At 44.5% G+C, this 17893-nt stretch overlaps 1 protein-coding gene and 1 long non-coding RNA gene across 3 annotated transcripts in view; one reads left to right on the top strand and one right to left on the bottom strand.

Annotated features, from left to right (window-relative positions):
• SLC13A4 (solute carrier family 13 member 4) overlaps nucleotides 1-15215 on the top strand; it is a 47728-nt gene extending 32513 nt beyond the window's left edge. For both annotated transcript variants that reach the window (XM_055284136.2, XM_055284135.2), the window contains exons 10-16: nucleotides 809-910; nucleotides 2620-2721; nucleotides 3393-3490; nucleotides 3698-3822; nucleotides 9360-9521; nucleotides 10775-10912; nucleotides 13321-15215. In XM_055284136.2, coding sequence (XP_055140111.1) covers nucleotides 809-910; nucleotides 2620-2721; nucleotides 3393-3490; nucleotides 3698-3822; nucleotides 9360-9521; nucleotides 10775-10912; nucleotides 13321-13458 — 865 coding nt within the window. In that variant the 3' untranslated portion in view covers nucleotides 13459-15215. The remainder of the gene's footprint in view (nucleotides 1-808; nucleotides 911-2619; nucleotides 2722-3392; nucleotides 3491-3697; nucleotides 3823-9359; nucleotides 9522-10774; nucleotides 10913-13320) is intronic.
• Nucleotides 112-17451, bottom strand: LOC129485047 (uncharacterized). The gene is made up of 4 exons (XR_008658609.2): nucleotides 16775-17451; nucleotides 7715-7788; nucleotides 6007-6131; nucleotides 112-3467 (listed from the first exon to the last, which is right to left on the bottom strand). It is a non-coding gene; the product is annotated as an uncharacterized lncRNA (long non-coding RNA).
• Between the last annotated feature and the right edge of the window lie 442 nt (nucleotides 17452-17893).

The following is a 17893-nucleotide window of genomic DNA, read 5'->3' as shown; positions in this document are numbered from 1 at the left end:
ACAAAGTCTGACGTGAAGAGTATTTAATGTCGTTTTATTGCTCTCAAAGCATATAGAGCACTTCCAATTACTCCAAGAAATAGGAAATAAAAAATATGACTCCAAGTAGAATTTGCATTAGGTTAAACTTTATAGGCATGGGTGATTTATACTTAGTAGCCTGAATAAAATATGCTCATATGCCTCAAAATAACAAGTTAGTCTACTCCAAATTTCATCGGTTTCAAACACATAAGGGAAGATAATATAATGTTTTGTTATTAGTCCATATAACCCAATGCTCCCATTGGTCAAGAAATGTTCTCTGACTTTTCTTTTTACTCAGACTGTTGTCAAACCAATGATAACTATACACTTCTTAACTCCAGTATTGCTAATATAAAACTAACACTGTGTGTTCCATATATGCAGATGTTTGTGTGTTTGTTTGGCTAGAGACAAAGCTTCTCTGGAGTAAAAATGTTAGTTATACATCTAGACACATAGTGGAATAAAAGTTTTAGTTTATACATCTAGACACATATACCACATTACACTGATTATTTTACTTACATAAAAGACAAGTAGGTAGAAATGACCCCACATGAATACACTTGCACAAGTCCCTGAGACATCACTTCACACCAATATACCAGGGACAGACCCAGATGGATATCCCCAGTAGGCTACGGGAGAAGGTTGATGAGAGGCCGGATAATGTGGCAGATAAAAGCCATATGAATAGGTGGGGGATAGAGGGATAGAGCATGTGATCTCTGGGCCTCAGAAGTGTGTTTTCTTTAATCATTTGCTCATTCTCCCTTCTCAGTTTTAAAGAGACCTGCTCTCTGAGCAAGAAGAAGAAGACCAAAAGGGAACAGTTGTCAGAGAAGAGGATCCAAGAAGAATATGAAAAGCTGGGAGACATTAGGTAAAAATCAGCCATTCCTCTTCTCTCCTCCTCCAGCAGAAACACAGCAGGTAAAGTGAGCACAGGAGCAGCCTTGTTCTTGACAATCCCTGACACTGGGAGAATTTTCCACAACTCTGAATCAGGCCTTTAGAAGATGCTATTTAATGCCAAAGCCAAGCTGGCCCAGATTTCAGGTGGCCACCCTTCCCCTCTGCTCTATTCGGAGTCTAAGGTATAGCCATGGCATGGGATGGAGTGCTGACCATGGGGCAGACAGAGGCAGAAGATGGGAAAGACAGCACAGCCACCCTCTTGGAAAATGTGAATTCCTTCCAAAGCCAGGCCACCTCTCATTGCTCAGACGCACCACCACAGTGGTCCAGTTATCACTCCCAGGGAGATGGGAGACTCTGTGCTATATTTAGGGTATAAGGCCGTATCAAAGACAGACTTGGAGAGAGAGCGTCCAAGAAATCACTAACCAATCCTCAGCCACTTCCATCAGCTTTTCCACAGGGACCTAGCTTCCTATTTAGTGCTATTTCTCCTTTTATAGCAACTGGCACATACAACTTTGCATAAAACAATCCAGGTAGACACTGTCTTATTTAAAGCTTTAAGTTATAAAAGGAATACATGTTCATTATAGAACATTTCAAAAATACAAGACAGTACAAGAAAAAAATTAAAATTGACTGGATTCTTAGTACCCCGTGTTAACAAATGTTAACACTTCTTTCCATGCTTTTTTGTGCAAAACTCTTACGTATTTTTGGTAAAATTCAGTCCACACTGAAACTGTTGTATACCTTGCCTTTCCCAAGCCAACATCGTACTCTCAGTACAGTACGTTCCACATCCTTAACTCTGCTGTGGAAATGGGATTATCAGTGGATGCATCTCATTTTAACATAGAGTTGTATCAAAATGTATTCAGTGTCATGAAATATCATTGGATATAGAGGATGCTTCCATTTTTTAATAGGTAATTAATGTCTCAGTATGCATTTCTGGTTAGATAATGGGAATGACCAACTTTTTTTTTTTTTGGGGGGGGATGCAGTCTCGCCCTGTTGCCCAGTCTAGAGTGCAGTGGCATAATCTTGGCTCACTGCAACCTCCACCTCCCGGGTTCAAGCGATTCTCCTATCTCAGCCTCCTAAGTAACTGGGACTACAGGCACGTGCCACCATGCCCAGATTATTTTTTGAATTTTTAGTAGAGATGGGGTTTCACTGTGTTAGCCAAGATGGTCTCCATCTCCTGACCTCGTGATCCGCTCACCTCGGCCTCCCAAAGTGCTGGGATTACGGGCATGGGCCACCACACCCGGCCAGGGAATGACCAACTTTAAGGCTTCTGATGTGTATCATCAAATGGCCTCAAAAAGGTTGTAGCAATTCCTCCTCCCACCAGCACAGTGTTTGGGGCTGCCTATTTCACTGCACTCTCCTTGTAGGCTGTATTTGAAATTCTTTTACAAATGTACAGTGCTGTGTTCTCTTGCCCTTTCTACCGAAGTTTCTCCAGGAACATGGTTAATGTCATATTTTCTGGGGCCACTCAGTCTTCTCCTCATCTCACTGTCAGCCATTCATAGTGGTTAGGCAGTGAGTGTGTTTTATGTCTAGGGTATTGAAACTCTAAATACAGAAGCTTCCAGAAGCAAAGTGAAAAAGCTAGAAATTTCTCAGTTCCTGAGTGGGTCTTTCTGTTTTATTTTATAGCTACCCTGAAATGGTGACTGGATTTTTCTTCATCCTGATGACCGTACTGTGGTTTACCCGGGAGCCTGGCTTTGTCCCTGGCTGGGATTCTTTCTTTGAAAAGTAAGTGATATCATTTCCTCCTTAAGAACAACCCCCTCACCCCAATTCTTCAGGCAAGACCTCATAGACTCTCAGGGGCAGATATGAAGCCAGGAAGATTTCATTCCCCGGGACTCTTTTTAGGGAGGCTGCAGTGTGAAATCAGGAAGGAAAAACACTCTTTGAAGTCCCGGTCTGGGGTTGGGATCCAGTGCTGCATGTAGTCTCATTACATAAGCTCTTGGAACCTTGGTTACCTCATAGGTGGTTATGAAAGTTAAAGGAGGAAACATCTATAAAGTACCAACTGTAAAGAAGAAATCAACTTCTCACTTGAGAAGGGAGGCACATGGAGGTGTGGCCTTCATAGGAAAGAAGTCTCATCCTCTTCTATTCTCCTTTATCTAACCAACTCCACTCCTGATCACTCCATCTAGGACTTGCCCCAATTAACCGGCTCATAAATTCACACTAAGACATCTACTCTAGCCAGGCCCTGCCTCCAGACATTCACCATTGCCCATTAAATCCAAAGTGGATAGCGTGGCAGCAACTGGCAAGTAGTAAGGTTAATGTCACCTCTAGATAAGTCCTAAAAAGAGGCACTGTGTTCAGACAGACTGCTCCGAGACATCATGTTACTCCTGAAAATTCCTGACCCTTCTCCTCAGCTATGCTTGTCTCTTTACTAGGAAAGGCTACCGCACTGATGCCACAGTCTCTGTCTTCCTTGGCTTCCTCCTCTTCCTCATTCCAGCGAAGAAGCCCTGCTTTGGGACAAAGAATGATGGTGAGAGAAGGGAAGAAATTGCGGGTAGCTCTCGTTGAAGAATACCCAAATCAGACTAATACTCCCAAAGAGATTTACCAAGGTCCTTCAGATTCCCACCCCCCCAAATAGCCGTATCCCAAATCATCCACTTCACCAATTAGGCTCCTATCTCCACAAATCACGCCCATCAGGGTTTATCTGGCTTTACATCTCTCTCTAATCCAGGAAAGAACCAGGAGCACTCACTGGGGACCGAGCCCATCATCACGTGGAAGGACTTCCAGAAGACCATGCCCTGGGAGATTGTCATTCTGGTTGGGGGAGGCTATGCTCTGGCTTCTGGTAGCAAGGTAATTCTTGAATTCTGTTTCTTTGGGTTTGTTTGTTTTTTTTTTGTGGGGGGGACAGAGTCTTGCTCTGTCGCCCAGGCTGGAGTGCAGTGGCACAATCTGAGCTCACTGCAACCTCTGTCTCCTGGGTTCAAGCAATTCTCCTGCCTCAGTCTCCCAAGTAGCTAGGACTACAGACGTGCACCATGATGCCAGCTAATTTTTGTATTTTTAGTAAAGACAGGGTTTCACCATGTTGGCCAGGCTGGTCTCGAACTCCTGACCTCAAGTGATCCACCCGCCTCGGCCTCCCAAAATGCTGGGATGACAGGCGTGAGCCACTGCACCCGGCTTGAATTCTGTTCTTATGGGTCAAATACTTTTCCAGCATCTTTACCTAATGAGCCATTATAGGCATGGGAGGAAAGACTCAAAGCAGCTGAGAATGTTCACAGAGTCCCTGGGAATGGAAGCAATAGAGCAGGATGGATGTCCTCTCTTGCCCTAAGCTTCTCAGTTAGCGCTACTAGGAACAGAGGAACAGATCAGCTGTGCCACACAGTCATGACACATGGGCATTGATAGTTCATCTATGGGGCCCATGCTGCTACAAGCAAAAGGTTTATTAGAGTTTGTAGCCATCTCCTTCTGGGATTTGACAGTGGCAATAGGAGATGGTAACAGGAGATAGACATAGGTAATAGGTAACAGGAGTGGTAATAGGAGATCTCTGTAAGGGACCAGAGGTGCTCCAAGTGACACATGGTGAACTGTCTGTCCACAATACATAGACTGAGCCCCTTTGGAAAATCTAGGCTAAAGCTGATGTAAATGCTTCTTGATTTTCTGATTGGATGGGATTTTGGATGAGATCTTTTAAGTGGGGTGGGGATGTGAGGGGATGGTTGAATTTCCTAAAGTGTTAGCCCTCCATAAAATAGAAAACAATCTTAAGAATGAATTAGGTTAAGGTTCAGACTATTTCTCCCTCCACCTTGTCTACATGCATTATCCCATGCTAAACTTGGTTCTTTTTTTTTTTTTTTTTTTTTTTTTTGAGACAGAGTCTCACTCTGTCACCTAGGCTGGTGTGCAATGGCGCCATCTCAGCTCACTGCAACCCCTGCCTCCCAGGTTTAAGCAATTCTCATGCCTCAGCCTCCCGAGTAGCTGGGATCACAACACATGCCGCCACACCCAGCTTAATTTTTGTATTTTTAGTAAAGATGGAGTTTCACCATGTTGGCCAGGCTGGTCTCGAACTCCTGGCCTCAAGTGATCCACCCACCTTGACCTCCCAAAGTACTGAGATTGCAGGCACGAGGCACTGCGCCCGGCTTGGTTCACTTTTGATGGCCCAAAATACTATCTGCATTATTAATAATAAGGTCCCAGAATACTACACTAAGGAGAACCTTAGAAAACAATGAGTCCTATCTCCTGTCAATGGTGAGATTCCCCTCCATGGCACCTCTGGCTTGGACACTTCCACTGACAAGGTACTCCCTGTGCAGGGAATGAGAATAATTGTTCCTTATTTCCAGCTCAGGTCTTCTGCATGTTGTCTGTTCACTGTTGGCTCCAGCTCTGTTCTCTGGGACCTGCTCCTAGCTAATAATTATTAACATGAAAAAAATCAAGAAGTAGTGACCCATACCATCTGGTCTCTCTCCTCAGGACTCACTACACTTGGCCTTATTCAAACATGGTCCACGAGGTGGTCAGTCTACTGCCAAGTAGAGTAGTTATATTACCCAAGCCCCATCTCTCACCTCTGATTCAAGCAGCACCCTGCATTTTTATGGAAGCTTTTATAAAGCATCCTTGGCACTCATGTCAACAATTATACTAAAACTGCAGTCAATTAGAACCCTTCATTCTTTTAACTGTTCATCATTGCTGGACCTTCAACCCATCCTATATATACGCTATCAATATTTCTCATTCCAAGTTGGGGATATTTATATTTATCTTTATTGAATTTCAGTTGTTAGTTTTGGCCTCTGACAAGATTGGCCTGGCAAGATTTTATTTTTTTTTAACCAAAATTGGGCTGGGCACAGTGGCTTAAGTCTGTAATCCCAGCACTTTGGGAGGCCATGGCGGGAGGATTGCTTGAGTCCAGGAGTTTGAGACTAGCCTAGGCAACATAGTAAGATCCTATCTCTACAAAATCAAAAATTAGCCCAGGGTGGTGGTGCATACCTGTAGTCCCAGCGACTCAGGAAGTTGAGGTAAGAGGATTGCTTGAGCCCAGGAATTCAAAGCTGCAGTGAGCCAAGATCCCACCATTGCACTCCAGCCTGGAAGACAGAGGAAGACCCTATCCCCTGCCACCAAAACAAAAAACAAAAACAAAAAAACAAAAAAAACAACAAAAACAAAATTGTGCACACATTAGAGATAGTACAGTTATTTCTGTAAAGCCTACTGCCTCTACTAATTCTAATAATAATTTAGGTAGCATATATGTGATTCCTACAGAGTTTGAAATAATTTCAGTTTTGACATTAGTGAAGAAAATCCATTGTGAAATGTTTTCATACCAAAAGTTTAAAGAATTAAGACTTCCTTTGATTGTGTTTTTGTCTAACTTTGAAGTCTAATTTATTTCAAATCATAGTATAAAATAGTTCTGCTGGAAAAATAATTGCCAATAAATTATTTCACTTTACTAGGCTGGGCATGGTGACTCACGCCTGTAATCCCAGCACTTAAGGAGGCTGAGGCAGGAGGATCATTTGAGGCCAGGAGTTTGAGGCCAGCCTGGCCAACATGGTGAAATGCTGTCTCTACTAAAAATACAAAAATTAGCTAGGCGTGGTGGCGGACACTTGTAATCCCAGCTACTTGGGAGGCTGAGGCAGGAGAATCACTTGAACCCAGGAGGAGGAGGTTGCAGTGAGCGGAGATCACACCACTGCACTCCAGCCTGGGTGACAAAAGCAAAACTCCAGGGACTGGGCACAGTGGATCATGCCTGTAATCCCAGCACTTGGGGAGGCCAAGGTGGGTGGATCACCTGAGATCAGGAGTTTGAGACCAGCCTGGCCAGCATGGTGAAACCTCATCTCTACTAAAAATACAAAAATTAGCTGGGTGTGGTGGCAGGCGCCTGTAATCCCAGCTACTTGGGAGGCTGAGGCCGCAGAATTGCTTGAACCTGGGAGGCAGAGGTTGCGGTGAGCCGAGATCACACCACTGCACTCCAGCCTGGGCAACAGAGTGAGACTTCCTCTCAAAAAAAAAAAAAAAATTTAGCCAGGGATGGTAGTGCACGCCTGTAATCCTAGCTACCCGAGAGGCTGAGGCATGAGAATCACTTGGACCTGGGAGGCGGAGGTTGCAGTGAGCTGAGATGGTGCCACTGCACTCCAGCTTGGGTGACAGAGCCCAACTCTGTCGCAAAAAGAAAAAAAAATTATTTCACTTTACTTACCAGTACTATTTGGATAACATGTTAAGTAAAACTCCATCTCTTCATATAATGTACCATTTCCATTCAACTAACTGCTGTTCCTCCCCTGCCTCTGTCCAATGAGCGAGGTTTAATGTGTTACCAGAGGGAACAATTACAGAGTTCCTGGAGGCCTTGGGGCTCTGAAACAAGCATTAATTGATGCAGTCTGCACATATTGGGTTTGTAAGCTCTCAGTGAGTTGAGAGGAAAAAAAGGAAGAAAAGTTCTACAAGGTGAAGTGGCTACAACAAAGAGAATTCTGAAGGCCTTTGGTCCTCAGTTGTCTATGAGCTTGCCAGGAGGTGGCCAGGGTACTCTAGAGATGAAATGAGCTTTTGATGAATTTGGAAGAGAGGAGAAAAAGTAACATGCTGGCAGTGTAGGGAAGGCGGTCTTTAATAGTAAAACATGCGTAGCAGGACTTAAGAGCTTGAGGAATCATAAATGTCTCACCTTGCTTTCTGCCCCTGCTCTCCATATTGTCATTGCATTCGCAGTTTCTAGGGTACCATGGGAAAAGGCAGAGCCTGTCACCATAGAAGAGAGAGAGGAAGGGAGGCAGGATGCATATGGCAACCTGGAGTTTTTAATACAAAACTCAATGATACCTTTCATTTTTTAGGAGAGGGAGGTAGCCCTCCCTATTTGCAGGTGAACATCTTCCAACCAAATGAATCATTCCAAGTGGGAATATTTATTTATTTATTTTTTTTTTTGAGACAGAGTCTCACTCTGTCACCCAGGCTGGAGTGCAATGGCACAATCTTGGCTCACTGCAACCTCTGCCTCCCGGGTTCAAGCAATTCTCCTGCCTCCGCCTCCTGAATAGCTGGGATTACAGGCGCATGCCACCACACCTGGCTAATTTTTGTATTTTTAGTAAAGGTAGGGTTTCACCACGTTGGCCAGGCTGGTCTCAAACTCCTGACTTCAAGTGATCCACCTTTCTCAGCCTCCTAAAGTGCTGGGATTACAGGTGTGAGCTACCTCACCCAGCCAGAATGTTCATTTATTTAAGTGGATGTGTGTAACTGTTGCTAGTGGAATAAATTCAGGATGGTCAATATGCCTTCATATCTGTGTCTTCAAAAAGCACTGGCAGGCCAGGTGCGGTGGCTCACACCTATAATCCCAGCACTTTGGGAGACCAACGTGGGAGAATCGCTTGAGCGATTGAGGCCTGTCTCAAACAGGCCTGGGCAACATGGAAAGACTCTGTCTCTACAAATAAAAAGAACAGGGTGTGATGGTATGTGCCTGTGGTCCCAGCTACTTAGAAGGCTGAGGTGGGAGGACTGCTTGAACCCAGGAGGTTGAGACTGCAGTGAGCTGTGATCATGCCGCTGCACTCATCCTGGACCCTGGGCAATAGAGCAAGACCCTCCTCTTAATTAAAAAAAAATTCCTGACAGAGAGTAGAACTAATGTCAGCCATGATGAGATTTGAACCTAAAACAGGTTGGGGCTGAATGACCAGCCTCCATGGCACTTAGGAGGCACCTTCTCCACTAAGTGGAAATAGACTTTTATCCCCCTCTATTTTATTACTCCTGTAAAACCTCCAGTGCTCAGCCCTGCCTGTTCATCTCCCTAAAAACACAGGAAAGGATACTATCTATAGATGTTGATAAATTTTTCCCTTTTTTAGGTAACAAAATAAACTGATTTCAAAAGCAGAATAAAGGGCTATACTTGGCACTTTGTGAAGGGCATTGTCGAATCAATGCACAGGGTAAGGATGTCAGAGGCTAGAGAAAGGGTAATGAGATTGAAGTTGAGGAGCAAAGATCTCTAACCTCTGACAAGTTGTCATGGCAAAGTCCTAAGAAGGATCATGGCAATTAGGGTAGGTGGCTCTCCACATCCCATGACGAAACCCAAACACTGAATGTTGTGCAATCATAAAAACCAGTTTTCTGAACTACAAAAATGATCAAATCATAAAAATTAGGAACACCTCTGGTTCCAGCCAGACTAAAGATCAGAGAGGATCCCTGGTCATCCAGCCTTCCAACATCCCTGACCTTCTGAAGTCTAAGATCTCTAGCTGGGATGTGCTTCTCCTCCTTTCTTCTTACTGTAACACCTCTTCCTACAGAGCTCTGGCCTCTCTACATGGATTGGGAACCAGATGTTGTCCCTGAGCAGCCTCCCGCCGTGGGCTGTCACCCTGCTGGCATGCATCCTCGTGTCCATTGTCACTGAGTTTGTGAGCAACCCAGCAACCATCACCATCTTCCTGCCCATCCTGTGCAGCCTGGTGAGTAGTGCAGGGCTCCCAGACATCCAGACAGGCTGTCCCAGGGGCCTGGAGTGGCAGGCCTGGCTCAGGGCAGCTTCTGTAGCTGTACCCTCTCCTCTGGTTACTGCCCACAGCCTTCACTCATTGGTGTTCAATTCCTATTTTGAAAAATGAAGTTTTTCAAATAGCAACTAGTAAATAAAAAGATACACGAATAAATCATAGCAAGAATTCTAGAAATCCTTGTCCAAAAGAGTAGGATTAGTTTAGGGGCAGCCCTGAGTGGAAACCAAAGAACATGCAAAATAATCTTCAAACTCTATCATTTCAATTCCCTGCAATCATTATCAAACTTTCTCTCCTGAGATAAAACCTGAGTAGGGCCAAAGAGGTAGCCACAGAAAATGGAGGTAAAACACACACAGCTGCAAAGACTGAGATCACAACTCAGACAATCATCACAGCCTCCACTGAATTTCACTGTCCTCCGGGAAGTTCTGAGGATTGGGAGTAAGGTCAGCTTTGCTCCACAGCCTCAGACCAATTTGTTGTGAATAGAATAAGGGAGGGGAGCAATGGCCAGATCTTAGCCTGGCCAAGCAGCCGGAAAGGTGACGCATCTGACCCAATGCTTCATCTGTCCCATTCTGGGAGGCAGAATCCAGGAAATGAAGGCCCCTCCCGACCCCAGCAACATAGTCTCCTACTGCTCTTTCTAACCCCAGCGCCATACTCTCTGCTCATTGCTCAGATGACCCCAACTTCTCCTCCCTTCCGTCATCTTGCTTGTGCGAGCAAGAGAGTGCAGTTAAAACTTGGCAACATTGAGAGCAGGACCATGGATTCAAATCCCATATAAAACAATTATCTTCCCTAGAAAAAAAAACCACCTTAGTTCTGTACCCTAAGACTGAGGGATCCCCACTTCAATCAAAAAAACCTATTCATGAGATTTGAGTTTAAGGAAAGGAAGTCTCAGCTAAAGAATAAAGTTTAGAAACCAATTCCTTAGAATAACACCAAAAAAATCAAACATCCCTTCTAGGGAATAACTCAAAGCCATATTTCCATGTGGAGCAAGTGAGCAACGTTAGCCTATTCAGGTTGTCAAGGGACTGCATGCCCCAGAGGGCAGAGACCTAACTACCCCTCCACATAGTGTCCTGCTAAGGTTAGCCAGCACCAAGTCATCATTAAAGCATGCTCGTGACATAAAGCACAGGAAATGCAAGCCTAATCTCGTGAATGTTTCTGTGAATTCTCTCTTCTAGTCTGAAACGCTGCACATTAACCCCCTCTACACCCTGATCCCAGTCACCATGTGCATCTCCTTTGCAGTGATGCTGCCTGTGGGCAATCCCCCTAATGCCATCGTCTTCAGCTATGGGCACTGCCAGATCAAAGATATGGTGAGTTGGGGTGCCCTCTCCCTGCCAGGCCCAGCTGCCATGAGGACAGGGATGACCAGCTCTGCAGCCTTCTTTCAAAGCTTATTTTGTAGCAGTATCCCTGGCCTGTCAACACTAAACCCAGTGTGGTAGCAAGAATAGCACCTATAAAAAGGTTTTTGGTTGGTCTATCAGCACCAAGGATAGCAAGAATGTGTTCTCCCCCACCCCTTCCCTGGAATGAAGTGGGTACCTAGGTAGAGAAAGCTGGAACAGACAAGCTGTGGCCCAGTTCCAGAAGGCATGAGCCTGTGCAAACAAGTTTTGCCTTCGTTTCTTCATTAGGCCAGTGGAGACATTCATTGAGAAAGCTACTGGTTTATTCACAGAAGATGAGAATGAGAAAGTGTATGAACCTAGGGTGAAAGGTATTTTGAGAAAACAGGATTCCTCTGCTCAACTCACCCCTCACCCCGGCCCAGGCAAGAAACCCCTGAAGCAACAATGGAAAATGAAGCATCCACCATTCATTTTCATTTTCAGCTGGGCTCACAAAAGATGGCTTTGAGATATTTTGCTGCTGACTTTAGTGTTGGGCCTACCTACCTTCTACTCCTCTACCTATATACCTGCTGCTATACTTAATATCCAGGGCTGAGGGGGTGGGGGAGAGGATGGAAAACACTGATACAAATTACTGATGGTCTGACAATTTTTTTCATGGGAGGCAAATTTGTTCTCGGCAGCCCTGCAAAGTAACAAATAGAGGAAAGGAAGAAAAAGTTTCAGGCTGGTGGCAGATATTCAGGTCCTTTTTTATCCTTTTTTTTTTGAGACAGAATCTCACTCTCACCCAGGCTGGAGTTCAGTGGTACAATCTCAGCTCACTGCAACCTCTGCCTCCCGGGTTCAAGTGATTCTCATGCCTCAGCCTCCAGAGTAACTTGGACTACAGGTGTGCGCCACCATGCCCAGCTAATTCTTGTGTTTTTAGTAAAGATGGGGTTTCACCATGTTGGTCAGGCTGGTCTTGAACTACTGGCTTCAGGTGATCCACCTGCCTTGGCCTCCCGAAGTAATGGGATTACAGGTGTGAGCCACCGCGCCCAGCCTATTAAGGTCCTTTCGACTGTTCGAACTGCTCATCTAAGTCATCCGTGATACTTCCTGGAATGGAGTGTCCCGGCCATCCCTCTCCCCTCCCATCTTACTGCGTAACCCTCAGTCTGCTCACGCTGAGCTCTACCCCAGCTCTCCTGTCTCCCGTTTCCTCTGCTGTATGCCCCCACCACTGACCCCTAGCTTTCTACACTGGAATCAAATGATCAGAAGCAGTAATTTTCAAAGGTACTAGGTTGACAAGAAGTGAGCCAGTCTTTGGTTCTATTCCCAGCTTGGGCACCACCTTGACTTCAATTTCCTCATCTGCTGAATGACCAGGTTCCAGCTGGATGCTCCAAGGGGTCCCTTTCAACTCTAACACTCCTTAATTTAGCCCTGCTAGAACCTGCCCTCTCACCTGTGGGGAAACATGGGCTGTCCTCCATACCAAAATGCCCAGGGGGTCCCCACCAGACGGCAGGAGAGAGAGGACACGTCTAGCCATTTACTTGAAACAATTTCCCAGCATCCACTTTCCCCTTGCAATTTTCCCAACTTAACGCCAGCTAGTGACTTGTCTTGGCTACACGCTATATACCTGGTTACTCCTTGGGATGATGCCAGCTATCCTTACAGGACACATTTTTCCATCTGGCTCTGCCAGCCCATCATCCCTCACATCCCCCACTTCAGCCTGTGAGTGTCAGTGTCAAGGCAGAAGTGAAAAGGGTCAGTCACTGAGGTGTAATTCCCTCAGAGGAAAGAAGCAAAGGCCCCATTCCAGCTAGCACGCCTGTGTCCCCTTCCTGAGGAAGAGCTGAGCTGAGGCAGCTGAACTGTTTCCCCAGGTGAACTCAAGGTACACTATTTCCACGAGCTGTTCCTTAAAAAAAGGTAACAGTAGCAAAGGCTCCATGTAATATAGCCCCTCCTACAAGTTCCCTGTATTAGCGCATAGGGGCTCTGAGAAGTTCCTGCTTTACAGAGATCTGGTTAGTTTTGTTTAGCACATTTCCCTATCAGTAAGCTGCAGAAACACCTCTTCACGTTCCACAGAGTGGGTGTTCCAAGTAACTAACATACCTTCTAGGCTTCCACTTGAAACCTAGTGAGAGTGCTGTAAGCATGAAGTGGAGATGACTCTAATTGTCCCTTTCCCGTCCTTCCACAGTCCTGTGCACCCTACAAGGCAATGCTACAGCACGCCAGGCAGCAACTGGGAACTAATCTGGGCCACAAGGCATAGGCTGCGGGAACAGAAGGGAGACTTGGGGATCTGTGCTGCTGCTGGTCAGAGGGACTAGGGTGTGCTGGTTTGTGTCCTACAGGTGAAAGCTGGCCTGGGAGTCAACGTTATTGGATTGGTGATAGTAATGGTGGCCATCAACACCTGGGGAGTTAGCCTCTTCCACCTGGACACTTACCCAGCATGGGCGAGGGTCAGCAACATCACTGATCAAGCCTAATGCCAAGTGTACAAACTGGCCCAACCACAGGAGCTGCCAGTACCCAGCAGAATCTGGACCACAGGCAAAGACAACCACTAGGACCACCAGGAGCACACAACCCCAGACCCACGCCAGAGGGCATCCCTCCACCAGAAGATTCTGCCACCTCGAGTGACCTGCAGGAATCCTCCAACAACCACAAACACATGCTTCGCTGTTAGTGTCTTCTTCCCACCCTCAGCACCACAGCTCAAGAAAACCTAAAGTTTCAATACAAGCCATAGGCTCACAGAAAAAGAAAAAGAAAATAAAAATTAAGTTAAAAAAAAGAAGACAAAGAAAACCTAAAGTTGTATCTAGTCTTTGTAATCCATTCATTCTGAAGACAGGAAAAGAAAGCCTGTCTTAGTCACCCTTCAGAGGCTAAGCCTTGCAAACTCACTAGGTTTTATGTTATTCTTAATACCTTCTTAGGAGTGGAAAGATACCCAAGTCATCCTACCGAGGCAGAGTGAAACCAGTGACATCTTTTTTGTGGAAAACCTCACCCAGAACTTGAAACCTAATGTCAGCTCCTTTGTGTCTTTTTTTTTTTTTTTTTTTTGAGATGGAGTCTCGTTCTGTTGCCCAGGCTGGAGGGCAGTGACACGATCTCAGCTCACTGCAACCTCCACTCCCAGGTTCAAGCGATTCTACTGTCTTAACCTCCTGAGTAGCTGGGATTACAGGTACGTGCCACGACGCCCAGCTGGTTTTTTGTATTTTTAGTAGAGATGGGGTTTCAACGTGTTGGCTAGGCTGGTCTCCAACTCCTGACCTCAGGTGATCCACCTGCCTCAGCCTCCCAAAGTGCTGGGATTACAGGCGTGAGCCCCACGCCCAGCCGTCAGCTCCTTTCTCTTAAGTGCTTCTATCCTAAGTTCTCTCCACAAGAAGGCATTTGTAGTAGGTCTTCTTCATTGCAATCAGTACTCTTTCATCACTACTTTCATTCCCTTTTAAGCATCTCTCCTCAATGGCTCCCCTTTACCTTGGCACCAAATTCCCATAAAGATATAGTGTTCCCTTTCAGAAAGAGGCTGGTGTTGTTCTATTAGTCAAAGGAAAGGGAAGTTGGCCGGGCGCAGTGGCTCATGCCTATAATCTCAGCACTTTGGGAGGCTGAGGCAAGCGGATCATGAGGTCAGGAGTTCAAGGCCAGCCTGACCAACATGGTGAAACCCTGACTCTACTAAAAATACAAAAATTAGCCGGGCGTGGTGGGGCACACCTGTAATCCCAGCTACTCAGGAGGCTAAGGCAGAAGAATCGCTTGAACCCGGGAGGCAGAGGTTGCAGTGAGCTGAGATCGCACCATTGCACTCCAGCCTGGGCAACAGAGAGAGGCTCCGTCTCAAAAGGAAAGGGAAGTCAAGAAAGAAGATACACTGCGATTAACATCTCTCTCTCCACCTGTCACTAACCACAAATACTATTGCTTTGGTTAAGTTTTGGGAGGGAGGGAAAACTTTCCTACGTGTCTTATAAGGGAAATCAAAACTATAATTAAGACTACAGCACTATTGTTATATTAGACTGGCTTGCTTCTGGATTTAATAAGTAGTTTGTTCCTGAGAAAACAAAGTATTAGGTAGTAGCCAAAGGTCCAAACACATCTGTCACTTCCTATACCTCCCTACATGAGCCCCTTGAGGGAGAAGAGCTGTCTATTGCTCTTGAAATCCCCCAGCAACTTCTACAATGTGGTGAGCTGTAAATGCTCAATAAATGTGTCCCAAGAGAAAAAAACCTGTCTGGAAATCAAGGCTTCTTTCTCCTCCTGAAGACCATGCCATTTTCTCCATGACAGATATCCTTGCTACGTGACTGGCGATAGCTCTCAATCCCTCTAGTTTGTTAGTGTTACATATTTTTTATTTCTCCCATCAGTTGCTTAGGGGAAAGGGAGTCCCCTACAATTACTGCACTGTTTTAAGTGATTTTAAGTTACTACTGATAGCATGTGCAGTTTTCCCATAATAATTTATCTATAAAATCACTCCCTTAATTGATCAAGCATCCGTGAGTTGTAAAGTTTCTTTTGGAGCAAAAGAAACCACCACAAACATGTGCTCCAACCACAGAATGTGACTGACCATGGTTAACAGGAACATCAGTGCTTCTGCCCTGTGAGTTAGACCAAAATTATTTGTCCAATGTAATAGTTAAGACCTCACAGGCCCAAATGAAATACCAATGTTAGGTACACTACAGCTGATTTGATCCAGCCAACATCTCTAAAGTCATTTGCTTTAAATTTTCAAAAGAGTCAGGGTGTTACTCTTATTATCAGAGCAGCCAAATATCACATTTATGAACCATCACAGAACACAGATCCTTTGCCCCTAAGTCAGACAATAGGACAAAGGTGCAATCAGTAAGATTCTGGGAGTATAAGTAAAAAGAGAAAGAAAAGTTGATTTAGAATTAAGTGGACTTAGAATTACTGGCCAGTATTCAACTATGTGAGAACCTGACTCACTCCTGAAGGGAAAGCTGTGCCAGCAACTGCTGCCAGGTGCTCCGAGTAGTGAATGCATTCAACTAGCCAATTTAGAAAGCGCGTTTATTTCAGTCTGGTCTACTAAACTGCTCTCAAGCACAGCACTGTTCTTTCCCAGATCTGGAGATGCAAGCCAAGCAAGGTTACCCATTCCAGTGACAGGAAATGGCAAATATGATTAATAACTCTTTGTCATCTAAATCACTCCACTGTTGGATAACTTCTAGCCCTCCTTAATAGTCTTGTGTCTTGCAAATATAATTTAATTTTATCTTCTAATATTTTATGGATGATGAAATTGTGAGCCAAAGGCACTAAGTATAGTTGCATCTTATTCTTAAGTCAATTCTTTATCAAATTTGCTTAGTCAAAGTTGCCTTTGAAATTCCACTAAGTCAGACATTAAGTACATGGTATACAATCTTTCACATTAGCATTTACATATCACAGACACTCATGTACCATCTTTTAATAAATCAAAAGCAGCTAGTTTTCCTTCCAACATCAGAACAAATCTGTTTGTTCATCTATACAATAAATGAGGTAGCTGGCTTCACATCTGGGGACCATGATGTTTGAAAAAGTCTCTAAACACTAGAATCACTCTCAGTACAGCAAGAAACTCAAACCATTAGAATGCAAAGGGAACCAAGACCACCTGAGTACACAGGTAGCTCAGTGGGGCTGTCCTCACTGAACAAACACTGAACACAATTGCATGCACTATTTACATGGCATCTTTTTTGGTCCCAGTCCTGTACAATTGTGTAAGATGATGCAACTGCACTGTACCTTTCATAAGATCCTCCCACCGAGGCTGTGATTCAGGCAGGCCCAGGACCCAGGGTTTGCAATGTCCCACCCTGGGAACTTCCACAAGGTCTCACTGTTCTCAGTTCGTTTTTCTTTCCCTGTGCCTTGCAAAACACGCCATATGTTAGGTCTTCAATGCTTGACTAAATACACTGCAACCAGATTTGGGAAAGGTATAAACTGAACACTTGAAAATCTAAGTGTCACAAACTCCCTATTAAGAGCAGGCAAGATCTCAAAATATTTTCCCTTCACCACCCTATTCCTTTCCGCAAGGCAATGCCCTAATAGTCAATAGGGAAAAAAGAACTCATTCATCTGTAAGGAATGGAAATGCTACATGCAAAACCCAAGACTGGAAGTTTAAGAAAAGCCTCATTTGCTCCAGTACAGTATATAACGTTCCTTCAGGAGGAATAACTCAGAAAAGGCATTAAAAATGTGGGAGACCTCAGCAGAAAAACAAACAACAGCATAGTAGCTAGGGAGTGAACGGGTTAGTGGAAATGAAAACATTACACATGTGTACATATGCTCTATGAGGCAACGTGTATAGACAACTAGAAAAACCACACAGCCTACTTTTCTCTATAGTCACACAAACTCATTGGGTAAATGAGTTAGAAAAAGAGAAATAAAATTGCTCCTTTAAGTCAGAATCAGGTAACTGCTTAAATACATAAAATACCAAATCAGAAGAAAAGTCTAAAGATATAATTTTGGTAACTTCATAAAATTCAGCCTCTTCTGACAACTTTAAATAAGGCTTTTTTTCTTGCTTTGTTTTTGTTTTGTTTGGGAGGATTACAGTTTAGGGATAAGCTTTTCAAGTTCACTGTATTTATTAAGTTTCCAGCATCAATCCAGAAGTCTTGTATTTCACATGTCAGAGTAATCTGCACGAGTATTTTGAGCAACTCTCATTTTATGGTCAGATGCGGCAGAAGTTTTCCTAACCATATTAGTAGGAGCTTTCAAACATTTTTTAAAGGAAAAAAAAAGGCCTGTCTTGTGGTGCTTCTTCCCACTGCTCCATTGATCTGTGTGGCAAGGGTTCCTACAAAATTTCTAGGGAAGGGGTAACTTTCAGTGCCACAA

Source organism: Symphalangus syndactylus, chromosome 6 (genome assembly GCF_028878055.3).
Source record: "Symphalangus syndactylus isolate Jambi chromosome 6, NHGRI_mSymSyn1-v2.1_pri, whole genome shotgun sequence".
In the NCBI taxonomy this organism is placed as follows: Eukaryota; Metazoa; Chordata; class Mammalia; order Primates; family Hylobatidae; genus Symphalangus; species Symphalangus syndactylus.
This window is presented reverse-complemented; position numbering and strand designations above follow the sequence as displayed.